The sequence below is a fragment of the Sprattus sprattus genome (genome assembly GCF_963457725.1).
Source record: "Sprattus sprattus genome assembly, chromosome: 6".
Classification (NCBI taxonomy): Eukaryota; Metazoa; Chordata; class Actinopteri; order Clupeiformes; family Clupeidae; genus Sprattus; species Sprattus sprattus.
In genome coordinates this window covers 32,800,319-32,818,809 of record NC_137925.1, presented here as the reverse complement: position 1 = coordinate 32,818,809, position 18,491 = coordinate 32,800,319, and the positions used below count along the sequence as shown (strand labels likewise).

The window sequence follows — 18,491 nt, the reverse complement described above, 5'->3', positions numbered from 1 at the left end:
TGTTCACAATGAGAGATGAAAATAGAGATGGGGAAAAAAACTGAGGCCAAAAAACGTGCAAGCATTCCTTGTCTTGTATAGGCCTTGCTCTCAGAGAAAATAGGAAAACCTAATCACTAATCCAGATGTGCCTCAACTGAAAGGGCTACTTGAGTCCGTGCTGATGTTTTTCAGTGTGAGCTCTGCTTCCTCATCTGGAGTGCATTCTTGGATCTGAACTATATTCTTGGAACTTAAAACATCTGCAAGGATTTGAAAGTGAGTAAGACATTTTTTGTATTTCGGTTGATTAGCAATCCTTTAATTTACTTCCATCTGAAGGCAGACTAAAAAAATAATCATTTTTGGATGATAAACAAGAGGTTTTGATAGTCTTGTATTTTAGAGTACTATGTATGAATAAGAAATAATAAGAATCAGTAACTAAACAAAGAACAATGCTATATTAAGTGCTACATGAAACAAAAATGTGATTCACTTCTTCAGTTTGGGTTCAACTCCTGTTTTGTACTCAGCTTTTTATTTCAAAAGGCAGGCTCTTATTTAAGAAGTTGGCACTGAGGCAATTATGTGTGGGAGTGAACTTGGCTCAACTTGTATAAGCTTTTGTATCATGTGTCAATTTAAAGATCTACAAAGAAAATGTTTTATTTCCTAAATGTGCTAACAATGTATAAGAATGCATCTATAAGATTGCATTACCACATGAAATATTTGAAGACATTGATGTGATTTTAATATGAACAGGTTTTGGGGATAGGTCTTGAAATGCTGATTATTTAGTTGCTTTTGTGCAACACATTGATGATGGGTTTGGTTGATCAGTGCGAGCTGATGCAGAAAGTTAATCTCCAGATAACTATAAGCTATAATGAAGCTAAGCCTCAAGAGGGGGCTACAACTGTATGAAATAACCAGACACAGTTCTGCTCAATCCTAAATAATAGGTTCAGTGGAACATTTTCCAGTGCCATGCAAATGGTTCTTGATTATGGATTTAGCAAAATTATAGTAATGTGCTAAAACCTCTTGTCTGGAAATTGTGCAAATTGGAGATCCAGTATGACCTCCTTACTGAAGGTAACTGTCATTCCAGGTGTTATGATGACATGAGACAGACATGGCTGTCTTGGGTGTACCTGCTGTCTTCTTGTCATCCCTGCTGTTCCTGGTTCTGTTTCCCATCACACCGAATGCTCAGACTCGATGTCCAAGATCCTGTAACTGTCCAAACATCAGAGAGGTTCACTGCACCTTCCGTCATCTTACATCTCCCCCACTCAACCTGCCTAAGGACAGTGAGCGCGTTAATCTAGGGTATGTTCATGACCAACCATGTGTTAAAATAATGGCATTAATAAAAGCATTAGTGTTATTGCTTTTCTGGCTGCAATAAAGTGTAATAAGGTAGAGCTGGATTATTAGAGTCAAGGGTTGCTATGTGTAAATGCTAAATGGAGAAGAAAGAAGTGCAAAATCTTGTCAATGTGGAAAAGAACTTAAAGAAGGAATAAGAGAGGGAAGGTGGATATAAGAGGACCAAAAATGTCTTGAAAAGAACTGGTTTGTTGTCTAAAAGCTTAAAGTGTGACCAATACATCAAACCAGTCTATAAGGGATACAAGTCATTTCACCTTGGTATGACTTATTATCTGTCCGATAACACTGCCTTAATGTTATTTCATAGCACACCGGTTATATGGAGATACCAGTGATTTCTCAGATGTCAAACTTGACTTCTTATAATTAAATTAAGATATGGTGGTTAGATGATCCTATATATAAAGCATGATGTATTCATTAGGCCATCTCAACTTAAGAATTTGCATAAGAATAAAAGTTGGTTGGTTGTCTAAACAATTACCTGTGTCTTTACATAACCAACATAAAATGATATCAAGTTAAAAGGCCTAAATGGACTAGCACATTCGTTACTTACTTCCTTAATATCAGCTAGTGGACACAGTCAGCTCACTATCAGCTAATGGACACAGTCAGCTCACTATCAGCTAGTAGACACAGCCAGCTCACTATCAGGTGGTGGACACAGTCGGCTCACTATCAGTCAGCTCACTATCAGCTAATGCTAGTGAACACAGTCAGATCACTATCAGGTAATGGACACGGTCAGATCACTATCAGGTAATGGACACAATCAGATCACTATCAGCTAATGGACACAGTCAGCTCACTATCAGCTAATGGACACAGTCAGCTCACTATCAGCTAGTGGACACAGTCAGCTCACTATCAGCTAATGGACACAGTTAGCTCACTATCAGGTTTTGGACACAGTCAGATCACTATCAGCTAATGGACACAGTCAGCTCACTATCAGCTAGATGACACAGTCAGCTCACTCTAGCGGACACAGTCAGATCACTATCAGCTAATGGACACAGTCAGCTCACTGTCAGCTAATGGACACAGTCAGCTCACTATCAGGTGGAGGACACAGTCAGCTCACTATCAGCTAATGGACACAGTCAGATCACTATCAGCTAATGGACACAGTCAGCTCACTATCAGGTGGTTGACACAGTTGTTATAGTTAGTTTTAACATTACATTTTTTATGTGCTGCTTTAACACATTTGCATATTATATGCTATTGCCAAACACGCCACACTACTGTGATTTTTGGTTAAGATCAAGAAAACACATGTATTCATACCGATAGCTCAATCAGTGATGACTGTATGCACATGTACAGTTGGATCGTGATCTGGCTTATGCCAGTTGTTAGTATACTGCCTTGTCAATGTTCTCACAATCAGTGTTTTCTCCATAATTATAACAGTCTCACAGGTGTGGCTGCTTCAGTATACTGACATGTCAGTGTTTTTTTCCATAGATATAACAGTCTCACAGGTGTGGCTGCTTCAGATTTTGAAACTCTTCTTCAGTTGGAGATGCTCATGCTGCATGGGAATAATATCAAACATGTGGGACCAGGAGCGTTTTATAATTTACACCATTTACAGGTGGGTGTCATCTATGTTTTATTTTATAATTTACACCATTTACAGGTGGGTGTCCTCTATGTTTTATTTTATAATTTACACCATTTACAGGTGGGTGTCCACTATGTTCTATTTTATATATTTTATAATATAAATGTCACAGATAACTAGTTTCCCTGTTAACATTTTTATTATTTTAATTACTTCTTCAAAGTAATGTTTCCTGAATACATTTGATTACCTTGTATTACTTTTTTTATTGGCAGACAAGAGGTGGTGCAAATTCAAACAAGACAACTAATCAAAAATGCTCAAAACCTGAGTGCATACTACCAAATTAATGGAGCCTGTTTAGACGGCGAAATGATGCAAAGCAATAGAATGAATGTTATATTCTATATATAAGCTTTAAAGTGTTGAACTGAAAAGGATGTTTTAGGATGTAATCCCTTTGTCACCACCATTTTGATTAGTTCCTGTAATTTGATTGCATATTTTTTCAATTACAATCACATTTATTTTTTCATTTAATAACGCAACTCTGTTACATGTTACTAGTTACTTCTCAACCCTGAATATTATTATTATATTACATCAATTCACATTTATTGTCTGACAAGACTCATTACATTTTTACTTTTTCTAGATTCTGAAGCTGAGCTATAACAAGTTAAAGACTGTCTACCGGGGCATGTTTGAGGGACTAACCGGTCTTGTTCGCCTCCATCTGGATCACAATCTCATTGATTTCATAGAGCCCTTGGCCTTTAATGGACTAACATCACTAAAGCTATTACAGCTGGATGGGAACCAATTAAGAGACTTACACCCCCACACATTTGTCACACTCTCTTTTCTTGGAAACTTCTGGGGCTCTGGCCTTCATCACCTTCACATCTCGGATAACAATCTGAAATACCTTTTGCCCGGCATTTTAAAGCCCCTCAATAAACTGGAAAGTTTCTCTGTGCATGGTAACCCTTGGACTTGTGACTGCAACTTAAAATGGCTGTTAGAGTGGAATGAGAAGCACCAGGGTGAGTACCTTTTGTTTTCTGTGTTTTTTTTCGCAGTGTTTACTTTTGCAGGAAGACATCCAAATTTTGAAGTGCTACAGTTTGAATATTTCAAAAATATATAGGATATAAAGGATAACAGTTATCCATTTAATAAAACACTTCATAGAAATATTAAAGAGAGTTTCTTCTACTTAAGTTTCTTTAGGTCCAAATATTCTATCTTTAATGTTCAACATGCATCACATTTTAGCAAAAAGTAAAATAGCAAATATGTTATACTGTCATTCATGAAATGTGATAATACTTTGTCTCAAAAATCCATAGTATTTTGAACATACAGTACATCCACACTTAAACTCAATAGCTTGGCAATTAAGAGATTCAGGGCCTGATTTACTAACAGGATTGCGCCCATTTCTGGCGTAAAATAGTGGTCGTAAACGTAAAACGGTATTTACTAAGGGGGCGCATTTGAGTAGAGTCGCATATTAACGCTTTGAGGGTGTGTACCTGCCAACAGGTTGGATGGCACGGAGACGTGGGTGGTAACGTAGGCGTGAAGCGTACTTTAATGGGAGGAGTGCGCCTAATGATGTATTGCGTGGTATTTACTAAACTGCCTGGCGAGTGCACGTCTCTGATTTGCACGCTAATTCTCCGCCTCATAAAAGCACGTCTTAACCAGGAAGCGCATTTCCATTGAGTCTGAAAACGTTGATATGGCAGCAGTGATGAGAGCAAGGCGAAGAAAGAAGACAGAGACAGCGCACAGAAATATTTTTTTCAACTCGTATAACACATTTTCAGTTAAGCGAACCACAAATCATTAGACGGTACAGGTTAACCAGCCACGCAATACTTCAATTACTGAACCAGATCAGAGACGACATGGAACCCTCCAACCGGAGATCACATTCCATTCAATCAGTTGGTAAACTCTGGACAACATTGCAAATATTGGCATCGGATCATTTCAAACAATTATAGCATCAGCAGTTGGTATATCTCAGCCTCACTCAGCCAAATATTTACCCAGGTACTCGACGTATTGCTACTGCGCACTGGTCAATATACATTTCCCCACTACGATAGCTGAAATTAAACTTTCCGAACGTAATTGGAGCCATTCATCGCCCCCACATGCAAACAGTCCCACCTTCAATCCACAAACACGTTTAACGAAACAGAAAGCACACATATTCAATGAATGTTCAGGTCATATGTGATGCCAACATGACCATTACTTACGTGGTAGTGGTCTGTCCATGACAGTTTTATCTTCCGGAATAGTGCCATCTATCCATGATTGAGCAACGGTGATTTTGGAGAGGCCTGGCTACTTGGTAAATGTATTTGTTTCAGTGGGGATATATTGTAGTGAACCCATGTCCCTTGTAGAACGTATTAATCTCGCCATGTACACATCTATATTGTTATAAAAGACAGTTTATGCATTAATGCCACCAATAGCATATTATTTATAATCGTGTTCTTTTAAACATCTTGCTGTAGGTGATGGCGGGCAAAACAACAATATAACCCATTGAATCAGGTTCAGTGATTGAGCGAACGTGAACCAATATATCTATATCCTCTTTGCTGAACCTTAGATTTTTCTTCCTCGAATCTCCATGGTGGCAGTAACTTGCAGGCAATTTCTCCAGTCTTTTAACGGTGCGCTAAATAAAAACGTGGGGAAACACTGTGCGTTAATGTGTGCCTGGCAAAGGCGCAGATTAATCTGCGTTCACAAATCAATGTTAGTAAATCAGGCCCTTTACAGGGCGAAGTAAGCACACAGCGCCCAGCGCAGATGTGGTTTGATAAATACCACGGAAAATGCGTTAATGTGCGAACGCAGATTAAGCAGCGGTCGCATGTTAGTAAATCAGGCCCTCAGGGTTCAAGCCCCAATTCTGCCATGGTGCATCTTTTATCAAAATCTCAGTTCTCTTAGTCTGGGCAACTATGTCACTGTTGACCTTCTTCTCTCTGAGAGGCTGATCTACCAAACTGTTGTGAAATGCTGCAGCATTTACACTGTTAGCAGCAACACCAGTTGGGGAAGTTAGTAACACATGCAATACATAAGGCTTATCAGACAATATTGACAGGCACTACCTCACAGTGTTACAAAGCCATTTTTCTAAAATCCTCAAATCAGTGTGAAGCCGGTGGGACCAATGGGTGTAGGGAACTTTTATTTTGCTTCACCTCTGTCACCTTTCTTAGGTGTTTATGTCACTAGTAGGGGCTTAGATTGGTTTCCAATTAGTTTAGTGGGGACAGGCATTGATATAGCCACCTTGGGTCCTGATGCCGGTAGCCGTCCATTGCTGATTGTAGAATGTAGCCGTGTTCTTGAGTGAGGTCTTCAGCGACATGGTATGTTGGGAATTACTCTTTTTTTCCTTTCTAATTGTGAGTGTTAAGTGGACTAAGCAACGTTTTGCCTTGGGTTAGGTAGCGTGGTATTGAACGGATGCCAACAGGACCGCATTTTACCTCTTCCTGACCAACCTACTCCAAACCCTGTTGACATGCAACGCAATGATGTTAGTAGCAGTTAGTGTATCAGGTATGTTGCTCAACACGTCAGCTGTTGTACGTGTTTGTGTGTTTTGCGTTTAACTGATAGTAACATAGGGTGACCAGATTCGAGATTGTGAAAAAGAGGACACTCCGTTGTATCTTTTTCACATGAAGAAGACCCCGCCCCCTCCCCTGCGACAAAGTTTTGACATCTTTTTCGCATGCAGATGCCATCTACTATTGTAAACGATGCAACTAATGGAGGCGGGAAGGAGCTCAGGGTTGCCAGATTGGAAATGGCCTATCGTATCAATGGCTCAAAATGATCCTATTTGGAGGATAATTATCATATCTGGCAACTGTCACGTCAGAGCCCGGACCTGCACCAGCCACGCCCACCTCAGCGCTCTCTCGCTCACACTCACCGGTGTATTGATCACTCGCACCTGCACTCTCACTCACCTGCATCACATTAAGTGTTCACAAGGACTAATCACACTAATACACCTGTCACAGTCCCTTCTTATACCCCACTCACAATACACTCGGTGTCTGGTTTCGCACATCGTAGGTTATCACACGTCTCAGCTCGTCTTGCATTCCCGTAAGATTCTCTGTCTCTGCTTGCTCCTGCCTTTGCTTGTTCTCGGTATGCCTTTGCTTGTTGTTTACCCTCCTGGTTTTTGTTAGTTCGCCCTTTTACTTTCAGAGCTTGGCTCTTTGTTTTGATTTTGTGTTCTTGTGAACCCGTGCCTTATTTCTAGCAGTGCTGCGAGCCCGCACCCCTCCTGGGCTGGACTACTACCGAGGAGCGAACGCGCCCTGTGAAGCCGTTCGGCATCCCTGTGTATCTGTGCTGCATATCCATTCGCAAAATAAACAGTCATTCACGTAACCTTCTGTGGTCTCGTCAAGTGTGACAGAATACCAGACCATTAGCCGGATGGATTCAGCCAGTTCAGAGGCCGGTCCCTGCCCACGGGCTGGGTCGGCGGTCAGACCCCCTCCCTTCACCGGAGTTGCCTCCGCCTGTCGGGGCTTCTTGTTCAAGTGTACACTCATCCTCGAGATGGAGGCTCAGCGATATCCGTCGGATAGGGCGAGGATCGCCTTCATCATCTCCCTTTTCCAGGGTCGGGCGCTTCGCTGGGCAGAGACGGTGTGGAATCAGGAGGTACGTACGATGCATTCATTCACCACTTTCGGGAGGTGTTTCGGGAGACTCCTCTTCCCAGGTCCAGCTGCTTCACCTGCGGCAGGGCTCCAGGATGTCCTTCTTCTGCCGGAAATTCAGCCCGGCGGATCTAAACTATGACGTAGGGGATCGCGAACTCCTGGCGGTGAAGCTCGCCTTGGAGGAGTGGCGACACTGGCTCGAGGGGGCTCGATTCCCCTTCACCGTGCTCACCGACCACAAGAACCTGGAGTACATCAGAGAGGCCCGCAGTATGAACCCCAGGCAGGCCTGGTGGGCTCTCTTCTTCACTAGTTTTGACTTTTCTCTCTCGTACCGGCCCGGGTCAAAGAACATCCAGGCTGACGCGTTGTCACGTCTCCACGAGAGCGAGGTGAGCACGGAGGAGCCCGAAAAGATCCTGCCTAAGGTCCTGATCGTCGCCCCGATGCGGTGGCACCTGGAGGTTCGCCAAGCGCAGCAGCAAGATCCTGCTCCGCCGGGCACCCCCGCCGGAAAGACTTATCTCCCTGCGTACCTGCGAGAGCAGGTCATCGAATCGGCACACACCTCACTGGGCACAGGTCATCCAGGGGTCAATGTGACCCTCTCGCTCCTTCAGGACCGATTCTGGTGGCGTGGCATGGCCGAGTCAGTTCATAGGTTCGTGGCTGGTTGCGCTGCCTGTGCCATGGCGAAGACACCCAGACAGCTACCAGCAGGGAAACTGCAACCGCTGCCCATTCCCGAGAGACCATGGTCACACCTAGGCATCGATTACATCATGGACCTGCCCGCCTCAGAGGGCTACACCTGCATTATAATTGTAGTCGACCGTTTTTCCAAATCATGTAAATTAATTCCCATGCTACATCTCCCCACGCTACATCTCCCCACAGCAGCCGAGACTACAACGGCCCTGTTCGACCACGTCTTCCGACACTTCGGAATCCCAGAGGACGTGGTCTCGGACCGGGGTCCGCAATTCATCTCACGCTTTTGGAAAGCTTTCTCTCGTGCCTAGGTGTGACGGTCAGCCTGTCCTCAGGCTACCACCCTCAGACCAATGGGCAGACGGAGAGGAAGGTGCAAGAGATCAGCCGGTTCCTGCGAACCTACTGCCACGGCCACCAGCACAACTGGAGCCAGTACCTCGCCTGGGCCGAGTACGCCCAGAACTCCCTCTGCCAGGCCACAACGGGCCTCACTCCCTTTCAGTGCTTGCTCGGGGCCCAACCACCCCTGTTTCCCTGGTCTGGGGAACCTTCCACGGTTCCCGCAGTGAACCACTGGTTCCAGCAGAGCGAGAGGGTCTGGAGCGAGGCACACCGTCACCTCCAGAGGGCAGTCCACCGCCATCAGCATCACCCATATGTCAGAAGGAGACCGAACACTGCCTACACTGTCGGACAGAAGGTCTGGCTCTCCACTCGGGCCATCCGGATGTGGCTGCTCTCACGCAAGTTAAGTCCTCGCTTCATTGGCCCCTTTACCATCATCAAACAGATCAACACAGTTTCTTTCAAGCTCCAACTTCCCCCACACCTCCGTATTCACCCTATATTTCACATGTCACTTTTCAAACCATAGTCACTGCTTCCTCCTCTTCTCCCTCACAGCCTGACACTGACGTGCTCCCGCCGCCGCTCCTGCTTGATGAGGGGCCGGTCTATGCCATCCGAGAGATCCTGGACTCACGGCGGCGTCGGGGTCACCTTGAATACCTCATCGACTGGGAGGGGTATGGGCCAGAGGAAAGAGCATGGGTGCTCCGGGACCAGATAATGGACCCCAACTTCCTCGCTGAGTTCCATAGAGCCCACCCACTCCGCCCAGCACCCCGGACTAGAGGTAGACCAAGGCGACGACGTCGGGGTCCGAGGCCCTCAGGAGCGGTCCCTGGAGGGGGGGGTAATGTCACGTCAGAGCCCGGACCTGCACCAGCCACGTCCACCTCAGCGCTCTCTCGCTCACACTCACCGGTGTATTGATCACTCGCACCTGCACTCTCACTCACCTGCATCACATTAAGTGTTCACAAGGACTAATCAAATACACCTTCTTATACCCCACTCACAATACACTCGGTGTCTGGTATTGCACATCGTAGGTTATCACACGTCTCAGCTCGTCTTGCATTCCCGTAAGATTCTCTGTCTCTGCTTGCTCTTGCCTTTGCTTGTTCTCCGTTCTGTTTTTGTATAGTTTAGTTGAAATGTCCGAGTTAGACTCGTGTTTTGTTTACCCTCCTGGTTTTTGTTAGTTCGCCCTTTTACCTTCAGAGCTTGGCTCTTTGTTTTGATTTCGTGTTCTTGTGAACCTGTGCCTTATTTCTAGCAGTGCTGCGAGCCTGCGCCCCTCCTGGGCTGGACTACTACCGAGGAGCGAACGCGCCCTGTGGAGCCGTTCGGCATCCCTGTGTATCTGTGCTGCATATCCATTCGCAAAATAAACAGTCATTCACGTAACCTTCTGTGGTCTCGTCAAGTGTTGCGTGACAGCAACACTTGGAAGGCGGTCGACCAATGACAGCTATCTCTACAGTCAGAGCTCGCGCAAGAAGGTGGAACGTAAGGGAGATACCCTTTTCAAAACTTGTAAGGACGTAATTACTAGTTTGTGAAAGACCCAGAGAAACACAAATGTCCGACAAGGCAAAATCCCGGGCAATTTTGGAATCCCTGCCGTACGCATTTTTTAGGTCTCCCTAGGTAAAATTTTACCCGTGCGTGTGTGTGTGTGGGTGTGTGTGTGTGTGTTTATGTCCACTCGCAGTGCGGTGGTTATTGTGGTTAATGGCAGCGTATAGACGCCAGGTGCATGGTGTTTTCGGGTGCAGCTGTTTAGACAGCGAAGGTACGTTTGGTAAAACTTTATCTTCAATGCACCCAGCAGAGAGGGGTGAGTCTGCTAAGGAACGCTAGCCGTATTGTAGTTGTTATGTAGCACACTTGCTAACATAAAGCTGCTTTGTGTTCTCGCAGTAAATAGCATTTAGTGGTTTAGGCTAAATCTTATTTGCTCATCTGAATCCTGTTTTGGAGTGAGTTTATGCTTCTAGTGTAAGCCAGCTGTGTTTGCAGACACTTACACATTTCCCCTGCTTGCGCTGTCTTTATAGAAGCTATAGAAGCACGCAGCTATACAGTGTCGTTGGCTGCTGTTGTCTTATGTTTGGTTATAGTTCCGGTTGCTGCTTTTATAATATATGTATATTTGTTTTTCCCCTCTAGCCTAGGAGGCTAGTAGTATATATGTGGTTAGGAGGATATTGTGAGCGACAGGTTAGAGGGTTTCTTTTTGTTTTGTTTGTTTCGTTAATCTGTTATTTGTTCCCCCCGCGTTATTTCCCTCCCTCAATAGCCTGGGTATTAATCTAGCCTAGATTACAGGTTGGCTGGTTTTCCTCTAGAATAATTTCTCACCCTTGATATGATGTGCAGTATAATGCAGTGAAGAGTGAACCCCCTTTTCTTAACACTTCCAACCCCAAGGGCTTTTTTTGACTCTGTTAGGTAGTTTGACATGCCTGATATTTTTGTATATTTGATCTAACTAAAACCCATGAGGCAAAAGTGGCATTTATGATTATATTCTAGAACAACTCAGCAATAATACAATGAGAGTAAAAGGAATGTAGTAAAACAAAGTTTTGTATTAAAATGAAATATAAAGACACTAAAATGAAATCTAGTTTTAGAGGTGCTCAGACTTTGTACAAAAACACATTGTAAATATTTTGGAAGTTTTCTTTTTTACTCTGAACCTTGTAAACAAAGGTGTTTGCTCCAAAAAGGTGAGTTTAGCATTCAAAAAGTGTGTGTGGTTTCTATACTTATTATAAGTAATATAGAAAGTGACACTTTTCTTCACTTAGACCACTATGCATATTGATGAGAGAGGTGTGAACATTCTGGGACACCTTGGTCAAAAGACAATGGCCAGCACGTAATGGCCCTGGAATGTCTTTGTGGCCCTCTACCCCCTTCAGGTTCTCTTGACACATCATGAACCAATGGTGACCACTGAATTACCATCCCCTTATCATATGAATAGTTGTAATTTGCTAATGGGAGGGTCAAAACCTCACTCAGATGCTGAAATGTGCAAAGGATAAGTTATACTCTCCTTACAAAGTGATTATTTAAACTTTAGTTTCAAACTGTATATATTTAAAAAGTAAAGGGTTCAAGGTTGCTGTGGGTGTTAGTTTTATGTTTGTAGGACAAAAACTCGCGGAGATTTTTAATTCTATTAATAAAAATACCACCAAGTGCCCCACGGGGCCCCTTCGCGTTGGAAGGGTTAATGTACCTAAGTGGTGCGCTTGCAGTGGTGTGGCCAATGAGCTCTTAATGTGTGCTCTCCTTCAAGTGTGGTACTGGAAGCAGGCCCCCGTTAGTCTGTGGTCAGTGGCTCCGGATTCTTACCCAACGGCTTAGTCATTCCCATTAAATCCATTTAATGTATTGTCTATGTATTTATTTATTGACGACCAACGTGACGCCTCATTTTAATGAGAAAAAAGAAAAAGTTAATCTTTTATATTCATCCAAAGAACCTGTGTTGGACCACTACTGGGACGGAGAACCTGTGTTGGACCACTATTGGGACGGAGTTTAGCTAAAGGGGTGGCGAGGTCTGGTGATAACTGGTCGGTCACATTCAGGGCTCGAAATTAACCTTTTGGCTTACCAGCCAACATGGCTGGTAGATGAAAAAATGTACCAGCCAATCATATTTTTTACCGGCCAAAATGAAACCTGCCATTTCATACCTACTCTGACATTGTTTGATATAAACAATCTTTACCTATGATTTTAATGTCATTGTTAATCACTCAGAATGGATTAAAAGAAATCAACCAATATTGCCCAATTGGCTGGTGACAGCCGCAACACGCGCTGTATGCTGTACCCGGGAATCCTTAAAGGCCCTCCTTCACGATACGTTAATTATTTAATAAACTTTTGCATTCACAATTTTTTATAGCACATTCAAGAGTTGGCTATTAAAAATGTACTTCAGATGAATTAATTTAACCTCATAAGAAGCGCTGCATTAAGTCTGCTAAAAAAATCTAAATTAAGCTTTTAAATGACACCTATATGATAGATACATTTTGTCCAAATAACACTACAGCATAGATATTCAAAAGCTTATTATACTATACTACTTATTATATTATACTATACTATGACAAAAAACTGCATTGAAAAAACAGAGGGAAGGCAAACAGTACCTCTGCTTCACTGAAGGGGGCGTGCGAGAGCCCACCGGTTGGGGATAAGCTTATTCAGCCATTGCTCTTCTTCAACGCTTAAGGCCAATTTAGGGTCGTTTTAGACGCAGAGTCGTAAGTAAGTAATTTACACAAGGGACTTGTTTTAGACAAGTTTTGATTTACGGTTCATTAAGGTTCCCTAAGGATTGTGCGTGTTGCAAAGCAAATTTACGCCAGAACTGTAGATTTATTTTTGAGTGAAGTAAGCGTATTTATTGCAGCAGGACAAAGGAAAAAAACTTACCGGAGCATGAAAGTGTAGTGGGCCAAAGGCTTGATGTTATGAATACATGTGTTACACAAAATACAAATGTTGGCAATTCAGTACCAGTGGCGAAAAAGACAGATCACATGACGCAAAAGTTTGTTTATTGACACATCTTTTAATGACTGCGACAGGCTTTAAAACAATGTGTTTATGAGTTACATTATTCAAAGATGAGAGGTAAACGGCGAGAGAATCTCATCATGTTGTCAATTCTTGTAACTACAATGGTGCTGGCCACAACGTAACGCCACGTTAATGTTAACTTTTGTATATGAGCAGACCGGGCTCATTCTATCAAACTCGCGGTCGCAATTGATTGATTCACGTCAATATGAACTCAGTGAAAGATATCACCATGACTCACAAGTGGCGGAAAATGAATATGAAAGTATTTGTTCGTGAATTACAACATTCTCTCCAAACAATCGCGGCAAATCAGTACCAGTGGCGAAAAAGACAGATCACATTATGCAAAAGTTTGTTTATTAACACATATTTTATGACGGCCAAAACGATGTGTTTATGAGTTACATCATTCAAAGATGAGAGGTTAACAGCGAGAGAATCGTGTGTATGTTGTCAGTGCTTGTAAATACAATCGTGTTGGCCGCAACTCCACGTTAATGGTAGCTTTTGTATTTGAGCAGACCAGGCTCATTCTATCCAACTCGCGGGTGCATTTGATTGATTCACGTCAATATGAACTCAATGAATGATATCACCATGACTCACAAGTGGTGGAAAATGAATATGAAAGTATTTGTGAATTAGCACATTCTCTCCAAACAATCGCGGGTGAGAATGGGATATTCTCTCCATAATTTCGCGGTCATTTGAGCGTCCTTATAAGTGTTTCACTGCACGAAAAGCAAGATTATCGGGCCCGTATACGCTGTGATACAGCCGCGAATGATCACCATTCCTGGCTGATCGCGGACATTCCCCCGAAATATCCGTCTGCCACATACCAACGGAATTTCCCGGAAAGGAACCTGCGAGAGGGTCCGATGTGTTTAGCATTCTCACCTCCCGCTGACAGAGGTGCGAAATGCTCTTATTAGCATATTGACTGTCAGCAGTCTAGCCACACACACTCTTCAGGTTAGTGGTACTGCGTACCTAATGGTGCTTCTTTCTAACTGCTTAGCCACCTTTGCTGGTAAGGATCTAGCTCGTCGGTGCGACCAAGTACCTGGTTTATCATTCCTCCCTCCTCTGGGGTATTTCTCTTCTGTTACTGGAGCGTGCTGTTGTTTAGTGGACTAATGTGACGTTTTAATTATGTTCACGTAAAGGCGCCCGAGGCAACATTAGAAACATTAGACTCGAATAATAAACGTTCAATTTCTAGTCTTTTTTACACGTAGTAAGTTTCAATAACACCATACCATTACATATCGACATTCACAGTGGTGTAGTGGTCCCTGGAGAAGTGGGTATACTCTTTATTTATTCATACAGCACAGGATAAACACCCTGTTTTGAGAAGTGGGTATACCCAATGCTGACTGAAAAATAAGTGGGTATACTCCGTATACCTGCGTATACACTGGACTACACCACTGGACATTCAAGGAGCAAAGATGAGACGTCGTTGTGTGGTGAGAACTGATAAAAAAAATCGCCTGCCTTCTGTTTTCCACGGTAGATCGCATGTTATGCTAGAAATGGCTTAGCATGGGTGGGATGTATTATCTCACATGTTTATGGTGGTATGTGTTTAAAAGTTTTAACTTAGGCTATGTGTAATGTTCCTAACTTATATATTATTATTTCACCTTAATGTTCTTGAGATTCGTTTCTGGCATGTAATTATACAGAGTCAGGCGTACTCTGATAAGTCATTAAGAGTCGTTAAGCAACTTGGGCCATGGTTGCCACTAGTGGGGATCGAACCTGTGACTTTCAGGTTTTTTAAATCAGTGAAGCAGTGGCGGAGGGAGTTGTTTTCAATCCAGGTCAATTACATACACATAACAAAACCTAGGCCTGGCCAAGGGGAAGGGGTGGTGGGGCTTTCACACCAATGTGGGTCAATACACAGGGTCGAAGACTGCCGTAAATCCCACATTTCATGCAGTGTTTAAAGAGGATTTGTAAAGGAGTTCATGTCTTCGGACCTCTTTTGTTATGTTTTTTCCTAATCCATAAGAAAAGGCTTGTGAGACGGTCTGCAGGGTATTCATGATTTCAAAAAATGTCTGGGTTTAAAAAAGACTGTAGTATGCTATTAACCCGGAAACATGAGACTGTGAAAGGCTGTGGTTAGCCGGCCAATCACAGTCTTTGTGAGCTGCGTAGGGCCGGAGTGTTTTAGTCGCATAGTCAGAATTTTTGGGCGACGCACTTAAGCACGTAAGGGGGGGTATTTTAGTGCGCAAGGGGGGGTTGTGTATCTTACGTGCTTACGCGGTACGTCTAAAACAGAGCATATATCACCCTTTATACTACCACCGTTAACGTATTTCAGCCACTGCCGTGGCTCCCCATTATTCGCAATGAGCCACCTACTGCAACATGCCCTTGGTGTAGCTGTCTTGCTGTTGTGGCTTTTGTTTCTTCCTCCCTAGATGTTCTCTGCACCTTTGCTGGAGGTGATGCCACGGCAATGAATCGGCACATTATTTTAGCTTTCGTTTATCTGCGTTAACTTGCGTGTGGTCAACTAAGTCGGTTTCAACTTTTGATTCACGCTCAAAATATTACAACTTTATAACCTTTGTATTCGCTGGCGAAATATTAGAACAGTGTATTCGCGCGCAAATTGTTATTGTTGTATTAAAATTCTAAGAACTTTATGTTACCCTTTCCCTTCTCCCACTGTTCGTATTGGCGTTGCAAGCTATTTTTAACCATGACGGGCGCAATAGTCGGGAGATTTGCTCCGCAATGTCACTCGCCAAGTGGCGGAGCATCGGAGACAATTTAGTCGCTAGCCCAAAAATCTACACGCCATTGACGCTTGGCGGGTGCCAATTTCTAGCCTTGGTCACATTGATGCGTTGGAATACGTTGATCCAACGGATGGCGGAGGAGGAGTCTGGCGTGTGGAGTTCTGTTGATATCGGAGACGTTATAGTGAGATTGACAGGTCAACAAACCAATCACTTCTCTAGCAAGCTTTTACCCTGTAAGTAGTAGCATGCTATCATTAGATAGGGTGCTCAGACACCTCGCAAATCCTATGATGCGTAGTTTTCAGTTACAATAAAGGTTTTTTTACATTGTACAGTGTCTATTTCTCTGTAACTTTAAATAAAATATAACCAAAAAAAAGTCTACAGAGTTTGGTCAGCCATCTTTTTTTTTTTTTAGCTTGCCGCTGTGTAGACGTGAGCATATATGGGATATGATTGGCTAGTGCCTGTCCTGTCAGTTATGCAGTTATGAATTTGATTGGCTAACGCATGCATTGCCTCTCGAAAAGTTGAACATTCTTCAACTCTTGCCGCAAGCAAAGCAGGAAACGCAACGCACGCGAACCAAACGGAGCCACAATTCAGTTCGGCAAAGGATGACGTCACCCCACTCAAAGTGAATGGGAATGCGTTAACCCTGACGCATCAACGCATTCCAACGCATCAATATGACCGACCCGTAATCCTACGGAGGGTCACAATCTGGCGTAGTCGGCAGGATCTTGTTTGTTAAACAAAAGTGTGTTGTTAGGTTGGTCAAGCAGTACCCGCGTAGCTTTGTGTATGTGTTTGAGTGTGCGTGCGTGTTAAGAGAACAGCAGGTAGCAACGAGATGACCGATGCGGAGGGGGCTGCATTAGAGCTGGAACAGCTACGACACCATATGGAGCAGCTCCAGGCAGAGAATAAGAGACTGTCGAGAGGCACTGGGAATGATGCTAGTAGGAGTAGCACCCAGCCGGTGCGTCCGGAACAGGCCCTTTATCTGCCTTGGGAGCGGTGGTGCCCCAAGTTTTCCGGCTCTGCAACTACAGGGTCTCTGTTGGTTGAAGAATGGGTGGATGAAGCCCAAAGCTGTATAAGGTCGAGGCACATGTCAGCTATTGAAAAAGCTTTGTTTTAGTTTGATCACTTAGAGGGTGAAGTACTGACCTACAGCAACTGGGGAAAACAAAGTTTAAAAAGAGCTTTATGATTGTCCAAAGTCGTATGTATACTGGCAGCAGCACTTTTTCGATCGGAAACAAAAGGAACAGGAAAGTTAGTTTGAATCTTCTCATGCATTAACTCTTTGGTGACGGTCCATTCAAATTTCGGTCACTCATGACTGGTCACGTATCTGGTTGCATTCTTGTTCTATTTCACTCAATCTTCGTTCCCATGGTACTGAAAATGTTGTTTACAGTTGTCCAATCACAAGGATGTATTTTATTTGAGTACCCAATCTCAAATACCATTGGTTTAGAGACGTTTTACCGGAAAAAATAATTGACGGCGCTTCATTTCAAACATGGCGTTTTCAAGCAAAGTGTATACGCTCGATCAAGCGGTTCAGCTTTGTTTACAAACGGACAATGAAGAGGATAACGATGCAGATAGTTCAACTGGTAGGATGAGCAGTGGAGAAGAGTAAGAACTTGACAATCTGTTAATGAATGATTGTGATCTGATCAAGAATTGAGGTGAGATGCGTCTATGTTGACTTCTGAACGACACGCTGTTTATCCTTACATTACAATTTCCGATTTTTTGCGCCATCAATATATACATAATTTGTATTAATACTAAACGTTTGAACATTATATTATTATTTGGAAGGGGTTATTGGAAGTTATTAGACGTTTTCTTGAAATAACCGATGTGTTTCCAGTGTTTTGGTTCCACGTGGAATGACGTGTCATTCATGCATTCGTTCGTGTCATATGTCCCGCATTTAGATCGCGATACAAATTATTTTATACAATGCTATCACTTCTGTCTCATAGTTCTTTTGTTTTGTATCTTGATCAACCAAAATAAATGCTTATATATTTCTATGCTTGCATTTGTGTTGTTATTTCTCGTAATAGCTTTGTAGTTTTCAAGTTTGGCACAGTAAGGGCTACCACAAATAGGTCACTCTTGACCTTCCATGCCATGTTTGTTTATTGAAGTAACCTGATCAAATAATTGTTGTTCATGTTGTTCAAATGTTCTATAGTGACATGTTTTATATCTATTTAGGCAAATACATTGTCGTTTCAACAAGATACAGAAAATATATTTTTTTGGGAAAAAATTATGTTTTTTTCTAAATAAATATGTTTTTCCGTTTTTTTCAGCGACCTATAGATG

The 18,491-nt window shown here is 43.1% G+C and overlaps 1 protein-coding gene across 2 annotated transcripts in view; it reads left to right on the top strand.

Moving 5' to 3' along the window:
- The first annotated feature begins 196 nt into the window (after positions 1-196).
- LOC308367221 (matrix-remodeling-associated protein 5) overlaps positions 197-18,491 on the top strand; it is a 39,878-nt gene continuing 21,583 nt past the window's right edge. For both annotated transcript variants that reach the window (XM_080841059.1, XM_080841058.1), the window contains exons 1-4: positions 197-258; positions 1,097-1,317; positions 2,854-2,983; positions 3,609-3,999. In XM_080841059.1, coding sequence (XP_080697185.1) covers positions 1,121-1,317; positions 2,854-2,983; positions 3,609-3,999 — 718 coding nt within the window. In that variant the 5' untranslated portion in view covers positions 197-258; positions 1,097-1,120. The remainder of the gene's footprint in view (positions 259-1,096; positions 1,318-2,853; positions 2,984-3,608; positions 4,000-18,491) is intronic.